Consider the following 20566-nt stretch of genomic DNA (forward strand, 5'->3'; position numbering starts at 1 on the left):
TCAATATAAGCTGCCTTATGTGACCTAACTGTGTAGTGTAGACCAGCCCTTAGAAAGCAGAACATTCAAGTTTATCCTTGCATTGATGATTGGCTGATTCAAGATACCTCTCCTCAGCAAGTTTCTTTTAACATTCGGTACATTCTCCATCTGTGCACCAGTCTGGAGCTTGCAGTAAACAAGGAAAATCTGACTCCATCACAACAAAATAAAATTCTAGGGGATCTTCTGGATTCCACTTCTGTATCAATCAGATTTGAGACCACAATGTGAATCATTACTCAATTGCAGAGCAACCCTTGCACAACAGTAAGATCATGACTAAGAGTTCTGAGGCATAATGCGTCATGCATATTCATCACTCTTCGTGCCAGACTTAACCTTCATTGTTTGCAGGACTGGCTGAAATCAGTTTACGCTCCAGTAAAACCTCATAGAGATATACTGGAAAGGGTTATTCAGTTTGTACTTTCTTTACTTCCATGATGGAAAGATTTGATTGATGTATGCAAGGGTGTCCCTCTTGCACCTCTTCTCCCCTTGTTAACACCGGTGATGGATGCTTCCAGTCTAGGTTGGGAAGCACATTTAAGTCATCAGACTCAAGGTCTGTAGTCAAAAGTTGAATCTCTTCTATACATAAATATTTTGGAGCTCAGAGCAGTTTGTCTGACATGTAGTGTTCTTGCCTCTAATCCAAGGCAAGTCAATTCCAGCAATGACAGACAATGCTGAAATGTTTTATTTAAACAGGCAGGAACGGGCCTCTTCTGTGTCAGAAAGTAATCCAGCTATGGGAGTGATGCATCAGGCATCTAGTATATGTCACTGCTATCCATCTAACAAAACTAATAAACACCCATGTGTTTCAGCTGGGGAGGCATTTTTGATCTGGCCAGGTGTGGTCCATAAAGAACTCAGTCAGCACATTTTCCAAAACTGAATGTAAGAGATCATAGACTTGTTAGCCACAGAAGTGAACAAAAATGCAACATCTTTTGCTTGAGATGAGGTCAGAGTTGGATCTCCATCAGGTGCCTTCCTAATATCATGATCTTGATTCCTGATGTCCACCTATCCCCCTTAATTTTGCATACTCTGAGAAGGCCCAAGGATGCCACAGCCACGATGAATAAACTGCTCCATCCTGGCCCAGGCAAATTTTGTTCCCAGAGCTGCTGACACAGTCAGTTTGGATTGCAGTAACATTGCCTTTACTGTCAAATTAGATGTTTCAAGATGACAGGAAGACACTGCACCTTACAGCTTGGATGCTTATTGCTTAACCAGATGTAGAGAAGTCTTGCTCCAGGGATATACCAAATATTTTAATAGTAGAAAGGACCTGTGATGGGTTCCCCCAGGGGTTCTGTCTGGAACTGGAGCTGAGCCCTCTGACCCATCAGCCTGGGCTACCTCTCACTCTGTGCTGCTGTGACAAGCTGCAGACACGCTCCCAGCCTAACACTTCCACCAGCATACTCACAGGTAGGGACACAACCATTTGCAGTTATATGCAGGCTCTCTGAGCAGCCACGGCATGTGAACCAACAGTAGAGAGGCTACAGGCAAAATAATCCCCAGTTTTCCAGCCTGGGACCCCAGAGTGGTACCGTCCTGCCCTGGTCCAAACCCCAACCAGCATGAATTTATTATCCAGTTTGCCTCCCCCTCAATGTGAAGAGGAATATGCAACAGCCTCTCCAGGTTAAGATTCCCAAGCACATCACTCCAAACTCACTGGTTTAGATTAAAACATAAAATAAATTAACTACAAAAGATAGATTTTAAGTGATTATAAGTAATAGCAAACAGATCAAAGCAGATGACTTAGTACATAAAGAAAAATGTGATCTAAGCTTAATATGCGAGAAAGATAGGATTTGAATTAAGAATCCCTCACCCTGACGGATGATACAAGCAGGCTGCAGATTCTTAAGGCACAAACTACACTTGCTTTGCAGCTTAGAATCCCCAGGTCTTTCATACACAGGCTAGAAATCCCTTTAGCCTAAGTCCAACACTTCCCCCAGTTCAGTCTTTGTTCCTCAGGTGTTTTCAGGAATCTTCTTGTGTGAGGAGTGAAGAACAACAGATGATGTCACTCCCTGCCTTATATAGCTTTAGCATATGGCAGGAACCCTGTGTTTCAAAACTTGGTTCCCAGAGCAGTTTGTGGAAAAATACCGACATCCCAAGATGGAGTCCAGAATCATGTGGCCTGGTTACATATCCTTGTAAAGTCATAGCAGCCATTACTTACAGGCTGTTTGGAGTGTTCTCAGAAAGGCTCACCAGGTGGGAGATAAGCTTCTCCTAAGGCCTGTTGTTTTCCCTAATGGCTCATTGCCCTGAATAAGCCTTTCCCAACCAACTATCTAGACTGAAAGCACCTTGTCTAGTGGGCGTTACCCAGGTGTAATTACATTTGAAGTACAGATACATAATTAATATTTATAAATTCAGATACAAAAATGATACATGTATACAAATAGGATAATCATATTCAGCAAATCATAACTTTTCCAATGACACCTTACATGACCCGTCCTGCAGAAAATAAATCATAATTATGCTGTAATCATAATATCACTATGAAAATATGGGGTGCAGTATCACAGGACCCTAAAAGATCTACTTAAAATGACAAATGAAAAAATTTACTGTTTGGGCACAACAGTGTTTCACCTTTTCTACAGACCTTCCATTCATTTTGGACTACCTGCTTTCACTAAATCATCTGGACTTTCACTTTTATAGAATTAACAGAATCTAGCAGCCGTATCTTCTTATAATTCATAAATTTGAAATAAAAAAATATTTTCACACCTTATGGTTTTTAGATTTTTAAGGATCTTAGTGTATGTAGTCCACCCTCCCTCTCACCCCGATTAGGGAAACCCCCTCCAACATGGGACTTTAATGTAGTATTAGTAGGGCTGCTGAGTTCATTACATCATCTTTCAGTGGAAACATTGGTTTTAGTGGCTATTCTCTCTAGCCTGTCTGGTTGGCAAAATTAAAGTTTTAATGGCATGGTCATCGTACATTATTTTTCATTGAAATTAGGTTTCTTTTAGGCCTAATCAGAGATTCCTTCTTAAAGTGGTTTCTGACTTTCATATTAATCAGATATTCATTTACTGGTTTTCTTTCCCAAATCTGATCCTAGCAGTTCTGAAGGAAAATTACACACTTCTGTTATTTTGAGAACATTGTATTTTTATTATCATATAACCAAACCATTTAGAGTCTCTTCTATATTATTTATAGCCTATATTGAAAGAGTAAAAGGGAAAGCAGTTTCTTCCTAGAGGTTATCCAGATGGATTTCAAAATGTATTAGACTATGTTATTAAATAACTAAGCTTGATCTCCTTGCTTAGATAACAGCTCATTCTGCTGGAGCTCAGGTAGCATCTGTGGCTTCCTTTAAAAATGTCCCCATCTCCAAAACTTGTAAAGCTGCCTCCTGAAGTTTAATTCATACACTCATGAAATACTATGCTACTGGGGAGGCTTTTTGAGCTGGTGCTTGCTTTGGCAAGGCAGTTTTTCAATCCCCATTTGGTTAAGATTGCTGACCCACCTTCTAGCAGGAGGTCATTGTTTGGGAATCATCAGGAGTGTAATACACAAACAATCACTCGAAGAAAAGCAGCTACTTACTTTAAAGTAACTGATGTTCTTTGATATGTGTTACCTAGTTGTAATCCATGCCCTCCTTCCTCACTATGAGATTCTGTAGCAAAGGAACTGAGATGCAGTTGGCCCTGCTGTGCCCTTTTATGCCTTCTGGGGTGTGATGGTAGCTAGGGCACAGGCCTGGGCTAGCAGGCACTGCTGGTCAAAATGCTCTGATCTCACTACTGAGGGCTCCCGTGCACCAAGAGTGAAATACATTTAGACAGCACATCTCAAAGAATACCAGTTACTGTAAGGTAAGTAACCATCTTAAACAATTAATCAACTTATGAGCATTTTGCATATTATGTAGCTTTGACTGAAGCAATTCATATGTGTTAAAAACAAACTTAGTTGATACTGAACTGACTGAAAGAGTACACATCTTTCAAAAATTAACAAAATTCTGAATTCAACCATCTTGTGTTTCATGTTTTGTGTTCCCCAGTTTTCTGTCTATTGATACAACAAACTCACATTTGGAGAAATCTTCAATTTTAAATGCTATATGAATAAGATGGAACTTAAGTTTGCCTTCCATAAACTAAGTTTTCCACTGCTTCCTCCTATTCTGGGTTCAGCATATGGACTTCCGTTTTGGTATCAGTCATGCTGGAGAAATAAAGGAGAGATTCCATAGTTTCTTTTTTTAGTTAGGTCAAGTCAGATTTCCATTGACACTTTGACATTAGTGTTATCAGCTTGTCAAGTCCTTCTGAAACCTCCTTCAATTGCTTTTGTAAGTAAAGTGCCTCTGTCTAGTGCCTTGATGTATAAAATATGTGCTATGTTTTGATCAAAGTTCTCTTTGTGCTCAGGGCATACTTTAACATACTTATGAAAACATGGAGACCCTGAGAGTTCCACAGACTTAGGAATCAGCCCTTCTTTTTTTCTTTTTTCTTTTTTTTTAAACTAGCCATGAGGTTGGTTATTGCCAAAGGATCTTTGTATTGCCACAGTGTCCTTTAGTTATTACTTTCTCAATACTATTAAGTATGCTAAATACAGTTAGCTCACTTCATTCCTGTTTTAGAGATGGTTTTGGTTTCAGCACTATTCCCACTTTAAGTATAAGGAATATTGCTTAAATCAGTCTTGGGTCTAAAACCAGAATGCACATTTTAAGTGGGCTGACTGTAAATTAGAAGTTTAATATGATTGTACCTGACAAGTTCTCTCCTCTTTTTTGTTTTATTTTCAGAAGTAAAATCAGTAGCATTGAGTAGGAATGCATTTTTCCCTGTCTGGATGCTAGTAGCCATTATTGGGTCATTCCTCATGTTTGACCCTCAGTTTATGTTAATGCCAGATTAGATTCTTTTGGTTCTTTATTTTTTCCTCTGCTACTTGGTATCTGTGAGTTTGTCTGTCTGGAGTCTATCTTTAAATTGCTCATTTTATTCTACACTGAAGCTGATTTTTTTTTTACGTATAAAAAGTTACAAGTTTAAAAAATTTTTTCATTTATTTTCATTAATTAATGTCAAGGTTCCTTCCCCACTCTGAACACTAGGGTACAGATGTGGGGACCTGCATGAAAAACCTCCTAAGCTTATCTTTACCAGCTTAGGTCAAAACTTCCCCAAGATACAAAATATTCCACCCTTTGTTCTTGGATTGGCCACTGCCACCACCAAACAAATACTAGTTACTGGGGAAGAGCTGTTTGGAAATGTCTTTCCCCCCAAAATACTTCCCAAAACATTGCACCCCACTTCCTGGACAAGGTTTGGTAAAAAGCCTCACCAATTTGCCTAGGTGACTACAGACCCAGACCCTTGGATCTTAAGAACAATGAACAATCCTCCCAACACTTGCACCCCACTCTTTCCTGGGAAATGTTGGATAAAAAGCCTCACCAATTTGCGTAGGTGACCACAGACCCAAACCTTTGGATCTGAGAACAATGAAAAAGCATTCAGTTTTCTTACAAGAAGACTTTTAATAGAAATAGAAGTAAATAAAAGTAAAGAAATCACCTCTGTAAAATCAGGATGGTAGATACCTTACAGGGTAATTAGATTCAAAACATAGAGAATCCCTCTAGGCAAAACCTGAAGTTACAAAAAAGATACACAGCCAGAAATAGTTATTCTATTCAGCACAATTCTTTTCTCAGCCATTTAAAGAAATCATAATCTAACACGTACCTAGCTAGATTACTTACTAAAAGTTCTAAGACTCCATTCCTGGTCTATCCCTGGCAGAAACAGCATATAGACAGACTGAGACCCTTTTTCTCTCCCTCCTCCCAGCTTTTGAAAGTATCTTGTCTCCTCATTGGTCATTTTGGTCAGGTGCCAGCGAGGTTACATTTAGCTTCTTAACCCTTTACAGGTGAGAGGAGTTTTTCCCCTGGCCAGGAGGGATTTCAAAGGGGTTTACCCTTTATGACAATTACCAAGTGAACTTTGCCACGTTTTGGGTGTTGAAGACAAACAAAAGTTGCTTGTGTTCCAGAGTTTCTAGAAGGCCTGGAACAGGGAGTTAAATTATAATTTTTAGCTATACTTTCAGGAAAATGATGTCATCAAAAATGTCTTGCAAGATCATTGAATTTGTCAGTGTTCTGTGTTTCTGCTTCAATAAGGAGTTTCATTCATTAGCATATTTGATAATCAGCCGGAGAATTTTGTCAGAGTATTAAGACTCCAGAGAGAACAGAGAATCTTGTGTCCTTTCAGCAACTTTTATTGTTCTTTCTTTCCAATCAGATTTGTGGATGTGTCAAATTACAGATTCAATTTTTGTCTTAATGAGAGTCACAATTATTTTGTTACATCATAAAATGTGTTTTATTATAGTATTACTCATACAAACATTCGTTCTTAAAAAAAACAAAAAAAAACCCACCCTGGATTTCCACAATAGTTATGCATTTACCATATTATTACTGACTAATCACTTATCCCATTAACAATTGTTTTAAAATAGATTCTTGCTAACTCAGTTGAGGTATTAAATCAATATTTTATTTGAATAGATAAATCTATATTTGAAAATGGAAAAGAAGCCTAATAAGAAGGAGGAGCTGACACTAGTAAACAATGTTTTAAAACTTGCTACTAAACTCCTGAAGGTAAGAATGAAAATGGAGTACTACAGTATTATACATGATCAAGAAAGAGAACATCTTGCTTAATAAGTCACCTTTCTAGCATTTCTGTAGTATGCACTAGAAACCCTTCCCCTTTAAACCCACTTTCCCTAATAGTCTGTGTTGTCATCAGGACACTTTCTGTAATATGCTTCAGTCTGTTGTGTTCTGTCATCACTGTGGATTGCAAATAGAAATTTATTAAAATCATTGTTAAGTTTCACTTTGTACCAACAGTACATGGAGAGTATAGTGAGGGGAGCCTTTGGGATAGGTGGCAATACACTGGACCAAAGAAGGCGGAGTCTTTAAGCTTGCTTTGTTTTTGATCTCTGCACTATATAAGGTGCTAAGTAGTCAATTACTGTAACATTAATACTCTTCTGTAAAGCTAATCCTCCTAAATGCTGCAACAGTTGTTGGTTAGTTACTGTTAAAATTAAAATCAACTTATTTTTACATATGTAAGAATCCTGTTATAGAAGTGAGAGAAGTGTTTAAAAAAATAAATTTGTAGTCATGGTCATTTCTATGCCAGCTGCAGAGTATTTCATCCAATCTAAATTTTAAATGATCTAGTTGTAAATGATACTTAAGTAAATGAGACTATGCCTGTGCATAAAGTCAGTCACATTTTTACAGGTGAACTCATTGTGTAGGTTGTGACAGGGTTGGGCCAGATGGCTACAGGAGAATGATAGAAGGTAGATAGATTAGCCCCAGGTTAAGTAGGTCCCTTTTCACTGGGTAAGGTAACAGGGAAGGTTCCAGAACAATAGGAACCTTCTGGAAACAGTTAAGACAGACAGGCTGATTAGAACACCTGCAGCCAATCAAGAAGCTGCTAGAATCAATTAAGGCAGGCTAATCAGGACACCTGGGTTTAAAAAGGAGCTCACTTCAGTTTGTGGTGTGTGTGTGAGGAGCTGGGAGCAAGAGGCACTAGGAGCTGAGAGTGAGTGTACTGTTGGAGGACTGAGGAGTACAAGCATTATCAGACACCAGGAGGAAGGTCCTATAGTGAGAATAAAGAAGGTGTTGGGAGGAGGCCATGGGGAAGTAGCCCAGGGAGTTGTAGCTGTCGCACAGCTGTTCTAGGAGGCACTCTAGACAGCTGCATTCCACAGGGCCCTGGGCTGGAACCCGGAGTAGAGGGTGGGCTCAGGTTTCCCCCAAATCTCCCAACTCCTGGTCAGATACAGGAGGAATTGACCTGGACTGTGGATCACGAAAACGGTCAAACTGAGGGCTGACGTGAAGCTCCGAGGCGAGCAAATCCGCCAATAAGCTCAAGACCCACCAAGGTAGAGGAGGAACTTTGTCACAAGGTATAGAATTAATATCACTAAATCATCATGGGGAGTGTTTTGGAAATATTATACTTCCTTTTGGCAACTGATTAATGGATTATGATCGAATGGATGGAAGTGTTCACGTGTCAGATTGATTGTGATTTAGGAAGTCATTCACCAGAACCTTCTGAATCCCTTGTATTCTAACGCACCTTACTCATTATTCTCATGGATTTGTTCTCTGCGAATATGGAGACAGCTACTGGAGTAACTCTTCCCACTTGCTTCTGGAGGAAGGATTATGCAATTTTTTTTCTTTTCTGATGAGATCGTAAAAGTCCTGGTGTATCAGACTGGTTTTGACAACTCACCAGTGATTTGAACCTCTACAGCTGTAACTGTACAGCACAGCCTGACTGTATTGGAATGCAGATACCAAATCTAGATCCATACACTATTCAGTGGCAAGAAACTGTTTGGTGAGGTACTGGTCACTACAGTGAAGAACCACTGAACTAAAACTACTACAGTGGGTGTTATTAAGAAGTTTCTACCTGTTTGAGAGAGAGAAGTGATTCTACCTGTATTTCCCATTTTAAGATAAGTAATTTCTTTTATACAAATAAAATCTTTCAAGCCTGAAGAAAGTTTTTCAGATTACTTGCTCTGGAGAAGGGAAAAAAACCAAAACCCTCTTGCTTCATCTCTCCTAGGTATATCTTGGAAAGAGATAACAGATATCCCTTTCACTCCACTAGAGCAAAGGACTAGTTCAATATCTCCAGTGAAAGAGTCAGGAGAATACCATCAGTTACAATGAGGCTGTGCTAGCCTAGGCCAACCTTGACTGCCTAGAGAGAGTGAGGTGTTTCAGAATCCTAGCTGACCAATGGCAAATGAGTCTTGTAGATAATTAGGCCAGGTTTTCATCAGCATCACATCCTACCATACAATTTTGACTTGGTCTGTGCATCTGGCAAAAACAAGGACACAGATTGCATCCTGTTGCGCACTAGGGTAATTGTTCATATCCTAGTGGCATACTAGAACACAGGTGTCTACAGTATACTTTTTGTTATCTGAGAAGGATGGAATTTTTGTCACAATTTGGATCTCTTCTGCCCATATCTCCATGCCCAGAAATCCATATTCAGGGTGGAAATGCTAGTGTTCCTCATCCAAAAGATCATCTCTCAGGACTTTATGTTCAATGGATCTCGGAGGCATATCTCTATGTATGCATTCACCTGGTTAACCACTTGTTAGAATACCTTTGTTATGAACAGGAACTCCTAGTATGTGGCCATTCCTTTTATTTTATTTATTCCCTAAGGAAGGGAAGTATCCTTGATCACCTTGATCGATCAGTCCTTCAGCCCTCATATAGATTGCGCCGATCACAACACATCTTCCATTCTTCTCATATCCTGGCCTTTCTTCTTCGTGTGCAGCCATGTCTTTTCACAATAAAATCTTCCCATCTTTTTGGAAGTCGGCAGAGTGGTTGTTTCAGTGGGTACTACTCGGCAACAGCTGCAGTACATCAATTGTTGGTGAGCGTCGGTATATGCCCAGCCTATCACATTTTACTATGCCTGCTCTCAACAACGACATCCTTCACTCCATTCTGCTGTCTGATCACTTCATTGGGGACTCGGTCGTGGATTGAAGTTCCCAGAATTCTTTCCATCGCACTCTCCATGACGGACAAATTGCTGCTCCTGTCTTCATCAGAACCCATGTTTCGCTGCCATACAGCATTGCTGGCAGTACTGTTGAGTGGAAGAGGCTGGCACGTGTTGCCTTGTTGATTTATCCATATTTTTAATTTCTTGGGTGATCTCCTGACCAAAACTTCTTTGTTCTAACCTACCCAGATTTACCTCCATGGATTGTCTTCATTCTCCAAACTCACAGATCCATCATCAGCTGGAAGATAAGCTCTTTTTTTCTTAGTTCAGGCTCTGATACATCTACAGGATCTGATTGTTGACTCAGCAGTCGGACAAAGTCTCTTAAATCCAACACATGCTCCAGGCCTACATTTCAAGTCCACAGCTCACCAACTGTTTCTAATGTTCTAAATACAAAGTGAGTGAAGTGATATCTTTCATTGGACCAACTTCTGTTGGTGAGAGAGACAAGCTTTCGAGCTTACACAGAGCTCTTCTGCAGGTCTAAACACATATAGACAGTGAGCTGTTCTGTACAGACTGGAGGCTGATCTACACTGCAAAGTTAGGTTGGCTTAACTACATTACTTGGAGCTGTGTATACACCACTAGGATGAGAGAAGAACGCTTTAGTAGACCTAGCTACTGCCTCTTGGAGAGCTGGATTTACCACAGAGACAGACAAACCCTTTCCGTCAGTGTAGTAAGTGTCTACACTTAAGCACTGCAGATGTGCTGCAGTAGTATTTCTATGTAGACATACCCATAAACTCCTGGGCCTTCCTCTTATTAGTTTGAGATCACAAGAAACGGTCCCTGACAACACTGACCACTGAAGTCCAGAGATCTTTGGGCTCATGGCTATTGTGGAAAACAACAGATGTCAGGAAAACTGTCAGATCCTCTACCCCTCAATTGCAGCAGATTCCAGTCTGGATGGATGGAACATTCATGCGGGCACAATGTCCTTTCAGATCCTGTAATCCAGGTGAAAATCCAGTGTGAATACCAAACTCAAACTAAAGAGTGCTGAGCTTTTGTCAGTTTCTCTTAAATTCAAGAAGGGACAATTAGATCCTCTAGTCCAGGGGTCTCAAACTCAAATGACCACGAGGGCCATATGAGGACTAGTGCATTGGCCCGAGGGTCGCATTACTGACACCCCCCTTGCTACCCCTGGTCCTGCCCCCACTCCACCCCTTCCATGAGGCCCCGCCTCTTCCCACCCCTTCCCTGCCCCCATTCCAGCCCCTTCCCCGAAGTCCCCACCCCAACTCTGCCCCCCTCCTGCCCCCAAGGGGAGGGGTGCGGCGGGGGCTCAGGGCAGGGAGTTGGGGTGCAGGAGGGGTGTGGCAGGGGCTCAGGGCAGGGAGTTGGGGTGCAGGAGGGGTGCGGCAGGGGCTCAGGGCAGGGAGTTGGGGTGTGGAGTGCAGGAGGGTGAGGGGTGCATCAGGGGGTTGGGGTGCAGGGTGTGGCGGGGGCTCTGGGCAGGGGGGGTTGGGGTGTGTGTGGCCTCAGGGCAGGGAGTTGGGGTGTGGGGTGCAGAAGAGGTTCGGGGTGCAGGCTCTGGCCCAGCGCCGCTTACCTAGGGCGGCTCTGGGGTGGCAGCGGCACGCACTGGGGCCAGGGCAGGCTCGCTGCCTGCCCGCCCTGGCACCGCGCCGCTCTGCTCTGCTCCAGGAAGCAGCCAGAACCACGTCCCTGGGGTAGTGGGGGCACAGGGCTCTGTGTGCTGCTCTTGCCACTCCTCCAGGTACCTCCCCTGAAGCTCCCATTGGCAGCAGTTCCCCCTTCCCGGCCAGTGGGAGCTTTGGGGGGCGGTGCCTGTAAGTGAGAGCAACGCATGGAGCCCTCTGCTGCTGCCCCCCCCGCCCCCCCGGGACATGGTTCCGGCCGCTTCAGGGAGTGGCATGGGACTCGCAGCAGGCGGGGGGGGGGGCGGTGCGTGGGAGCTTGGAGGGCCACGTGTTTGAGACCCCTGCTCTAGTCTGATTGCCTGTATATACCAGACCATTAAATTTCACCCAATTACTCCTGTATAGAACCCAGTAATGTGTGTTTAACCAAAACATACCTTTCAAAAAGTCATCCAGTCTTGATCTGAAGAAAACAAGAGATGGAGAATCTAGCACTTCCCTTGATAGTTTGTTCCAATGGTTAACAACCCTCTCTGTTAAAAATCTCCATCAAGCGAACCTGCTTGCCTGCCTGCTCAACAAGCAGTTATTCCACCCAGATTGATCCCCAGGTGTGGAGAATGGACACATTTTCACTCAACTTCTCTGAATGACACCTTCCTTGCCTTAACTCCCCTGCTCCTCTTTAGTCAGGAAAATCCAGAGTGAAAATAATTTTATTGTCCTCTTGTCGCCCCCAGAAACCCTTGCTCCTCAATCTTTCAGATGAGTCTTTGAGCTGTGGCTTCCTCACCTCTCTCAGGTACTTGTGCATTAGAAATCAGTGCTTCATCAGAACCAGAGTCATACATTTAATAGCTTTGAGGTTGTCTGGTTGATACTCCAGTCTTTTTTCCACATGAGCAATAGAGATTCTCTTTCCTTCCAGAAAGCCCTCAACTGGCCTGGGCTTACCAACATAGTTGGGGGTCATCTTTCATCCTCATCAGGCCTCCACTGGATTTTTGCTAGAGTTTCTCCTAAAGGGAGAAGGAACTTCACTAGTGGTTCATCATTTGACTTGACTATACATCGTTAGCATTTGACTTGCAGTTCATCCTTATGTCTCACATTTCCTCAAGGCAGTCAGATATCTCAGAACCAGAAGATAAATGGAGTTTTAATTTGGTACGTTATACTCTCATTGAAGGTTTCCTATGAACCACTTAGAACAGCTTCACCAAGAAGTTATTCATGTTTTTTTCTTCCTGTCATCATAAACCACTTCACTTGAACAAAATAGTTCTCCTTACATGGCCAGAGCTCTCAAATTCTCCTTAAAATCAAAAGAGCCTATTCCAAAAGTCTGGTAACTATGCTTACTTAAGTAAAGGGCCAAAAATCTCTAAAGCTACAATCTTTAGATGTGCCAAGATGGCTATCAAAGAGTTCTGCAGTACTAAGTTTAAAAAATGCATCCTTCTGAAATTGCCTCCATTCATTTACCAAGCATTACAAAGCTGATGTGGAAGTCTCCTTAGGCACCTTCTTTGGGTGCAGAATATTTCTGATTGAACTTTGTTAAATGGCGGAATCTAAAAACAAAGTTCAGAAGATTGGTTATTAAATAGTTACATATTGTTTTGAGGGTTTTTTTCTCATTTTCCTTCTCTCTGACTTTACTGTTTGCTATTTCCCCAGTAGTTGTACCTAGATTTGGGGGGAGGCCACTCTAAGAGAACAGCCCAATTTAGTCTCATCTGTTAATTGGTTTTCTTATGGAGTGACCCTCTGCCAGTGTGGAACATCCTTCCCCCTTTGTGGTTTTCCTAGGTTCCTTGCCTATATTTTCTAGCATTGGAAGCATTCTCTAGGTGTTTGGGTGCCAAAGTGACTCTGAAAGGCCAGGATCTGATACCTGGAAAAATAAATTTGCATATTCCTGCCTCCAGAAGCAAGTGGATAGATCTTCCACACTAACTGAAAGGGCTACTCAGAGAATATCAATTAACAGGTGAGACACTATGTAGTCTAGATATTTTCCTCATATACACTAGTATAGTGGAACCTTTAATCGGCACTTAATTTAGTACTTATTTCATATTACTGAATTGTGCTGTTTAGCAAGTTTGTGGGGGGAAAGCGATCAGAAACAAATATGAGCATGCAGGAGACAAGTAACTTTATTTTTATGAGCTTCTCAACCTCACATGCCCTGAAAGTTGATGACATTTTTTGCTACTTATGCCTTTGTGAGAATTGCACAGTGGGGAACAGTAATTTTTTCTTTCTCCCACCCTTTGCCTCTCTATTTAGATTTTAAACCCATCATGCCTCTTACTCTCTATACCCTTACAATGTGTATGTATAGCTCCTACTAGAATGGGGCCACAGTCTTAGTTGTGCCTCTAGGAACTATTGTAATACAAGTAATAAATAACAAATGAGCCATAATAATTATTAACGTGGGATGCCATTTGTAAAACGTGATTTTTATAATTACCAACAGGTATTTTGGACAAATGTAAACAACTGTTTGTTACAGAAAGTTATGAGTCAAAGATAAAACAATAATAATATTTTAAAATAATTTAATAACTTTGGCACTATGAAAAGTGTCAGATGACACCATTTCATATAAAACCATTGTTCAATAGTGAACAAGGTAATCACTGCAGCATTATGAATATTTGCTATGCATTTGTTTGTGTTGTCTTGATTTTTTTAAGTGATTTCTTAAATTTGGTTTCTTTTCATACTAAGAAAATAAGTGTTTTCACCTGGAGACATGCCCTTTGCATAACAAACTGAATTAATGTTTTGTAGTACTAATTTCTGTCCTATAAGAATAAGATAACTGTCATATTAACCCTTTGACACAATAGATAGTGCTCCTTCTGCTAAGAGCTAATGTGTTATGTATTATTGCTCAGCATCAGTATATTTCAACTCTTGTCATGAAAAGTTGTAGGTTTCTTTTTGTTTTTGCAGCAGAAGTGAGGAGGCATCAGAGCATGAGGTTTGTTTTTTTTAAACCCTCTTTGACATTATTTTACAGTACAGCAGCCAGTCTGAAATGACTGAGCTCTTTAACTTTCCCTAGTATTCTGCTCAGCCCTTGAATTCTTGCCCTTTTCACTGCATAGCACCCTCTTTCTTTTGGAAGTCTAGTTTTCTTAGTATTTGTTGGATCCAGAGCTGGAACTTCAAGATGCTTCTCAAGCACATACAAACGGGCAGTTAAATCAGCTGCTTGGCTGTCCTGGTGCAGTAATTGGAGTTGTAAGCAGTTTTTTCCTTAAAATATTTTGTCTTATTTGTCAATACTGTGACCACTTTACAGCCTCAAAAGCATTCAAAATTACATATCACAAATCTTGTTAATGTGATCATAGAGGTATTAGTTCCATATTTCCTGACATTAAAATTGCTTTTGTATAATTTCTGTGTTTTAATTATGTAAATATATTTCTATCGGTAGGAATTGGACAGCCCCTTCAGGTTATATGGGCTTACAATGAACCCACTGCTTTATAACATCACCCAAGTTGTCATCCTGTCTGCTGTTTCTGGTGTTATCAGTGACTTGCTTGGATTTAATCTAAAGGTGACCGCTTCCAGTACCATGTATTGATCCAGAACACACAAAATGTCACAATTGAATGTGCATAGTGACCTCAGTAAAAATACATAGTAAAATTATGAATATTGTTTGAAAATAATTTCATCAAATTTAAAATACATAAAATTTATTCTATTCTTAGAACACATCAACCACCAGCTTTTCACATTTATTTCTTCCAACCTTGGGCCTTCATTTAGCAGATATACTTCTGTACAGGCTCAGTTAATCTATTTAACTAATCTTACAAGACCTACATCTAATTTAGGAAATTATCTCTGCCTCTTGGCCATTATTTCTTACTGCTAGCTTGTTTGCAGTTCTTGGAGTGCTACAGAAAATGCACATATCACCTCTTGCCCCACAATATACATGATGTCACAACACGATGTAGGATCACCTTGTCATACTACGCATCATATCACTCCATCATGACTAGAGAAATTAACTGATAATTTAACACTCTCTGAAATCTGAATTGCATGAGATGTCATAATTTCCAGACTCAGGAGATAGGGGAATATCAGTTACAAAAGCTTTCAGTAGTATCAGGGCTCTAGTCCTGATGCTTAGCCATTCATCTTTCTAAATAGATTACAAAAATATCTGTGTTCTTTCACAAGTAAAGGAATGCAACAATGATTCTGTACACTTTAGACACAGCGGTATGTTTTTAAATGTAAACACAGAGATGCACTGTAACTTTAATATTTAACTGAAAATTCATGCAAGACTTAAAATGTTCATTGCTGCTTTCACTTTTTCAGCTCTGGAAGATCAAATCATGACAATACACAAGGGAGAAGATGTAGCACAGTATTCTGGCAAAATCCACTGATGGACTAAACTGCCTCAGAGTAGTCACTGAATCTGTGCTTCAGAAGTTATGGCCTCTTCAAGGATGTAGTTTGGAAAACTGAAGTGTTTACATCTGATTGTCTTGTGCAATCTTTATATTTATTTTATCATCTCACTGTTTTTTCTGTTTTAGCTGACATTTGTATTTTATTTTCAAGTATTGGTATGCTTAGTTATTGAAAGGGTTAGAAAACTGATATCCAGATACTTGAGATCCTGGTAATGGGTCACACTGAATTATTGTATCTATGGTGAAAGCTAAATACCAATGCTAAGCTTTTATACTTCATAATTTATGGGTAAAAACTTTATATTTGTAGATTGTTTGTTGCAGTAGAAATGAGACCTATTTACAAATAACTTGAAGTACTGACAATACAGTATGACAGGTAATGGAAATATTTTATGTTAATGCTAGAAACAAGCTGGTTTCTTACTTTTTTGGTGAGTCCAGGATCTAATCTGATTAAGCTGCAGTTTAAACACCTTTGGATATTAATAAGATATTACATCACAGGTCAACAAGTGCTCTTTAATAACACTTTTATTAGAGCAATAATTGTAAATGGTTAACATGCTGTAAGATATTTTGATAAAATTAACTATTGTATTTATTTGAAACACTGGGCTATTTGCATAGATCCGACTGTGCATGCTCAGTATGTGCACTTTTTATTGTTACTTTTAATTAGGACCTTTATATATAGTAAAGGGAATATATTATGGTGGACTGTGGAGCAATATATTATTTTTGCAACCTGAGTATTTGGACGTCACTTATGAGTCAAAAAGTTGTTAATGGAAGATGGTAAATTATATACGCTCAAGAATAGGACAAATACTCTCCCATAGTACACTATAGTATATGCTGTTTATACCACACTTAACTTTAAGAACAGTTGTTCCATTATATAGAAACATTTCTTCTTTAAGTCTTATTTGTTTGCATGCCCACATCTCTTGCAGTTATAAAAATGTAGCTTGCAAAATCTATCAACTAAAGCTAGTATGCAGTGTTGTTGTAGTTAAGGCAATTTTAAAAACATGCTGCTAATGTTAGCATCACCAAGCTCCTCCTCAGTGTTTTTATTTAGGTTGCCAAGTCTCCAGTCTAAACCCTGATGCTACTTAAGGAGCATGATTTTGATGACAGATTTGTTTTGGGGTTTACATTTTAGATTAGCCCAATTATTTCCTTAGAGTATTCATCCCTTCAGAGTTACTAGTTAGTTTGTGCTTAAACATAACAACATCCCACTTACAAAACTGTATTAGGAGGGCCAATATCATGTTTGAGTATCCTTAAACATTTTACTTTTAGGGGAATATATTTATGATTAGAATTCAAAAAATCATCTGCTTCAGATTGGGAAAGGGTAGAAAATGTAATAGGCTATGTGATACATACATGCATACAAAAATCCATCATACATGATATATTACTAATCCTCAATTATTAAATAGTGGAGGCAATGTATCTTAAACTTGTGTGGTATAAAAAATTTTTATATACAAAGCAACGCAAACAAGCATTTTGTATTTTATTTGCCTATGTACTAATGTTTAATAATGACCAAAGTGCATTCTGGTTTTTGAAGGAATGTATTACTGGAGCTTTAAGAACATGTTATACTTAGTTTCTCATGTGATAAATTTGGCTGCATCTGATCCGTTTCTTCTTCCTCTGTTATCTGATGTTGGGATTGTTTTTAGGAATTAAGTATATTTTATAAATAGGTTCCCCCCTCCACCCCAAAATATGGTACAGACCTACACAAAACTTAATTTTGCACAGAATATATTTTAAAGGGAGGAGGAGGGAGAGTACAGCAAGAATTGTGTAGGGGTAAAAGATGAGGCTGTTGGTTTTCACAGCCTGTCATTATAAAAACTAATTTTTCCAGAATGGAAATATTTTTGAGAAATTTGTGTTGAATATACTGCTTTCAGTTTAAAAAAAAAACAGTTTGGGTTGAAGATGGAAATTAGTTTGTAACTACATATACCTCAGCAACTGGTGATATGCTGGATTGTTGCACTACCAGTAGGAACGTGGGGAGAATAAAATGAGGGTTTGTAAAAGGAAGTGAAGGGTACTTCAGAGTAAATGCAGACACATGTAAATTGCTGTCATTAAGTATATCAATAATGCAAGAAATAAATGAGAGAAATGTTCTACATCCCTTAATATGAAAAAGCCAGTACAAAAAAAGAGGTAAGTAGAAATATGGCGGATCTTGTGTTTTGTTTTTTGCCACATTTTGTAACTGAAAGTGTGATGAGGCTTGGAATAAAGCATTCTGTGGCCGATGGTCTAAAACTGTGCAATGGTCTGTGTTTCTTGTAATTCCACCATATTTCTATTGAATTTATTTGCTTACTTTGACCTAAATCCAGTTTTGTGATGCTGTAAAGGGTCAGATAACGCTTATTCTATTGGAATTAGGAGTGTCCTCCTTAGGAAAAGGGAGCTTAAAGCAAGAATTCAAGTTAAAAATTTGAGGTGGCTTGTGAAATGCAATTGTCAATAATACACCTCTTAACCATGGAAAAGGAACAGAAAAATGTACTCAGGATAGTTTTTGTTCATGCAGAGTGGCTTATTTTACCAGCAAAGAGCTTTGCAATTGGAAGTGTAGATTTCAGGCATAAAGGGTTACCTCTTATTTGATTCATTTCACTAATGGGCAACATAGGGCAGCGTTGAGCACCCACAACCTTAGTTCTTCTTGGAGTTATTTGTCCACATGGATCCCACTTCTAGTGCACATGCACCCCATGTGTGTGAAATTTGATTCTTCAGGTCAGCAGTGTCCACTGGGGCTGCACCTATGCACTGCACATCATAGAATCATAGAATATCAGGGTTGGAAGGGACCTCAGGAGGTCATCTAGTCCAACCCCATGCTCAGAGCAGGACCAATCCCCAACTAAATCATCCCAGCCAGGGCTTTGTCAAGCCTGACCTTAAAAACCTCTAAGGAAGGAGATTCCACCACCTCCCTAGGTAACACATTCCAGTGTTTCACCACCCTCCTAGTGAAACAGTGTTTCGTAATATCCAACCTAAACCTCCCCCACTGCAACTTGAGACCATTACTCCTCGTTCTGTCATCTGCTACCACTGAGAACAGTCGAGATCCATCCTCTTTGGAACCCCCTTTCAGGTAGTTGAAAGCAGCTATCAAATCCCCCCTCATTCTTCTCTTCCACAGACTAAATAATCCCAGTTTCCTCAGCCTCTCCTCATAAGTCATGTGCTCCAGGCCCTTAATCGTTTTTGTTGCCCTCCGCTGGACTCTTTCCAATTTTTCCACATCCTTCTTGTAGTGTGGGACCCAAAACCGGACACAGTACTCCAGATGAGGCCTCACCAATGTCGAATAGAGGGGAACGATCATGTCCCTCGATCTGCTGGCAATGCCCCTACTTATACAGCCCAAAATGCTGTTATCCTTCTTGGCAACAAGGGCACACTGTTGACTCATACTAGCTTCTCGTCCACTGTAACCCCTAGGTCCTTTTCTGCGGAACTGCTGCCTAGTCACTCGGTCCCTAGTCCCCCCTAGGGATTTTTCCATCCTAAGTGTAGGATTCTGCATTTGTCCTTGTTGAACCTCATCAGATTTTTTTTGGACCAATCCTCTAATTTGTCTAGGGCCCTCTGTATCCTATCCCTACCCTCCAGCATATCTACTAGTCGTCCCAGTTTAGTGTCATCTGAAAAGTGCTGAGGGTGCAATCCACGCCATCCTCCAGATCATTAGTGAAGATATTGGACAAAACCAACCCCAGGACCAACCCTTGGGGCACTCCGCTTGATACCGGCTGCCAAGTAGACACGGAGCCATTGATCACTACCCATTGAGCTCAGTGATCTAGCCAGCTCTCTATCCACCTTATAGTTCATCCAGCCCATACTACTTTAACTTGCTGGCAAGAATACTGTAGGAGACCATATCAAATTCAAAAAGTGATCTTGTGCGTAAAAAGGTTGGAGACCACTGCCATAGAGCTTGGTCAAAATTTGGAATTTTCCATTCCACTAGAAGTTCAGACATTTCAATATTTCCTTTTGTCCCAAATAGAATGAAAAGCTGAAATTTCCAACAAAACAAAAATCCCAGAAAATTTCATTCTGGAAATATTGAAAAGCCCTTTTTAAAACATTTTGTTTCGATATGGTTGAAACACTACATTTTGACTTCTATATTACACTGCAATATAATGTAATGTAATAGATATTTTGTAACGTAAAAGTCAAAAAATGGTAGTCAACAACCAGTTCAAACTCATTGAAATGAAGCACTTAGATAATTTTTAAGAAAAAATTTGATTAGATCAATGTTTCCATGGAATATTTCAGGTTAATCAAATCAACATTTTCTGATGAGAAAATTGTTCTGTTGGAAAATTTCCAACCAGTTATATGAAAAAACAATGTTAATGTCAACACAGAGATGTTTACAAAAGCAAAATCCTTAGGTTTTAAATCTTTTCCTTTTTGTGAAGCTTACCATACCCCTTAATAACAGGCACTCTGAGTGCCTTTTAATCAGGGTCAAGAGCAGATTCCAGACTGCTGTTCTATTGGTTGCTCATTTTCTAAAGTGTACACAGAAGGCGAGAGATGTGCAGTTAAAATGACTGTTAGAGAGCTTCATAAGGACTATTCCTCTAAGCCACACTTCAGCAGTGCCCCAGTGAGACGTAATTCTAGC

At 40.0% G+C, this 20566-nt stretch overlaps 1 protein-coding gene across 8 annotated transcripts in view; it reads left to right on the top strand.

Moving 5' to 3' along the window:
- The window catches only part of PHTF2 (putative homeodomain transcription factor 2), a 187678-nt gene extending 169510 nt beyond the window's left edge, over positions 1-18168 (top strand). For 7 of the 8 annotated variants that reach the window (XM_073328594.1, XM_073328595.1, XM_073328588.1 and 4 more), the window contains 3 exons: positions 6671-6766; positions 14847-14972; positions 15755-18168. In XM_073328594.1, the coding sequence (XP_073184695.1) occupies positions 6671-6766; positions 14847-14972; positions 15755-15775 (243 nt within the window). In that variant the 3' untranslated portion in view covers positions 15776-18168. The remainder of the gene's footprint in view (positions 1-6670; positions 6767-14846; positions 14973-15754) is intronic. The other variant, XM_073328591.1, reaches the window with a different exon arrangement.
- Positions 18169-20566: the final 2398 nt, after the last annotated feature.

Source organism: Lepidochelys kempii, chromosome 1 (assembly GCF_965140265.1).
Source record: "Lepidochelys kempii isolate rLepKem1 chromosome 1, rLepKem1.hap2, whole genome shotgun sequence".
NCBI lineage: Eukaryota > Metazoa > Chordata > Testudines > Cheloniidae > Lepidochelys > Lepidochelys kempii.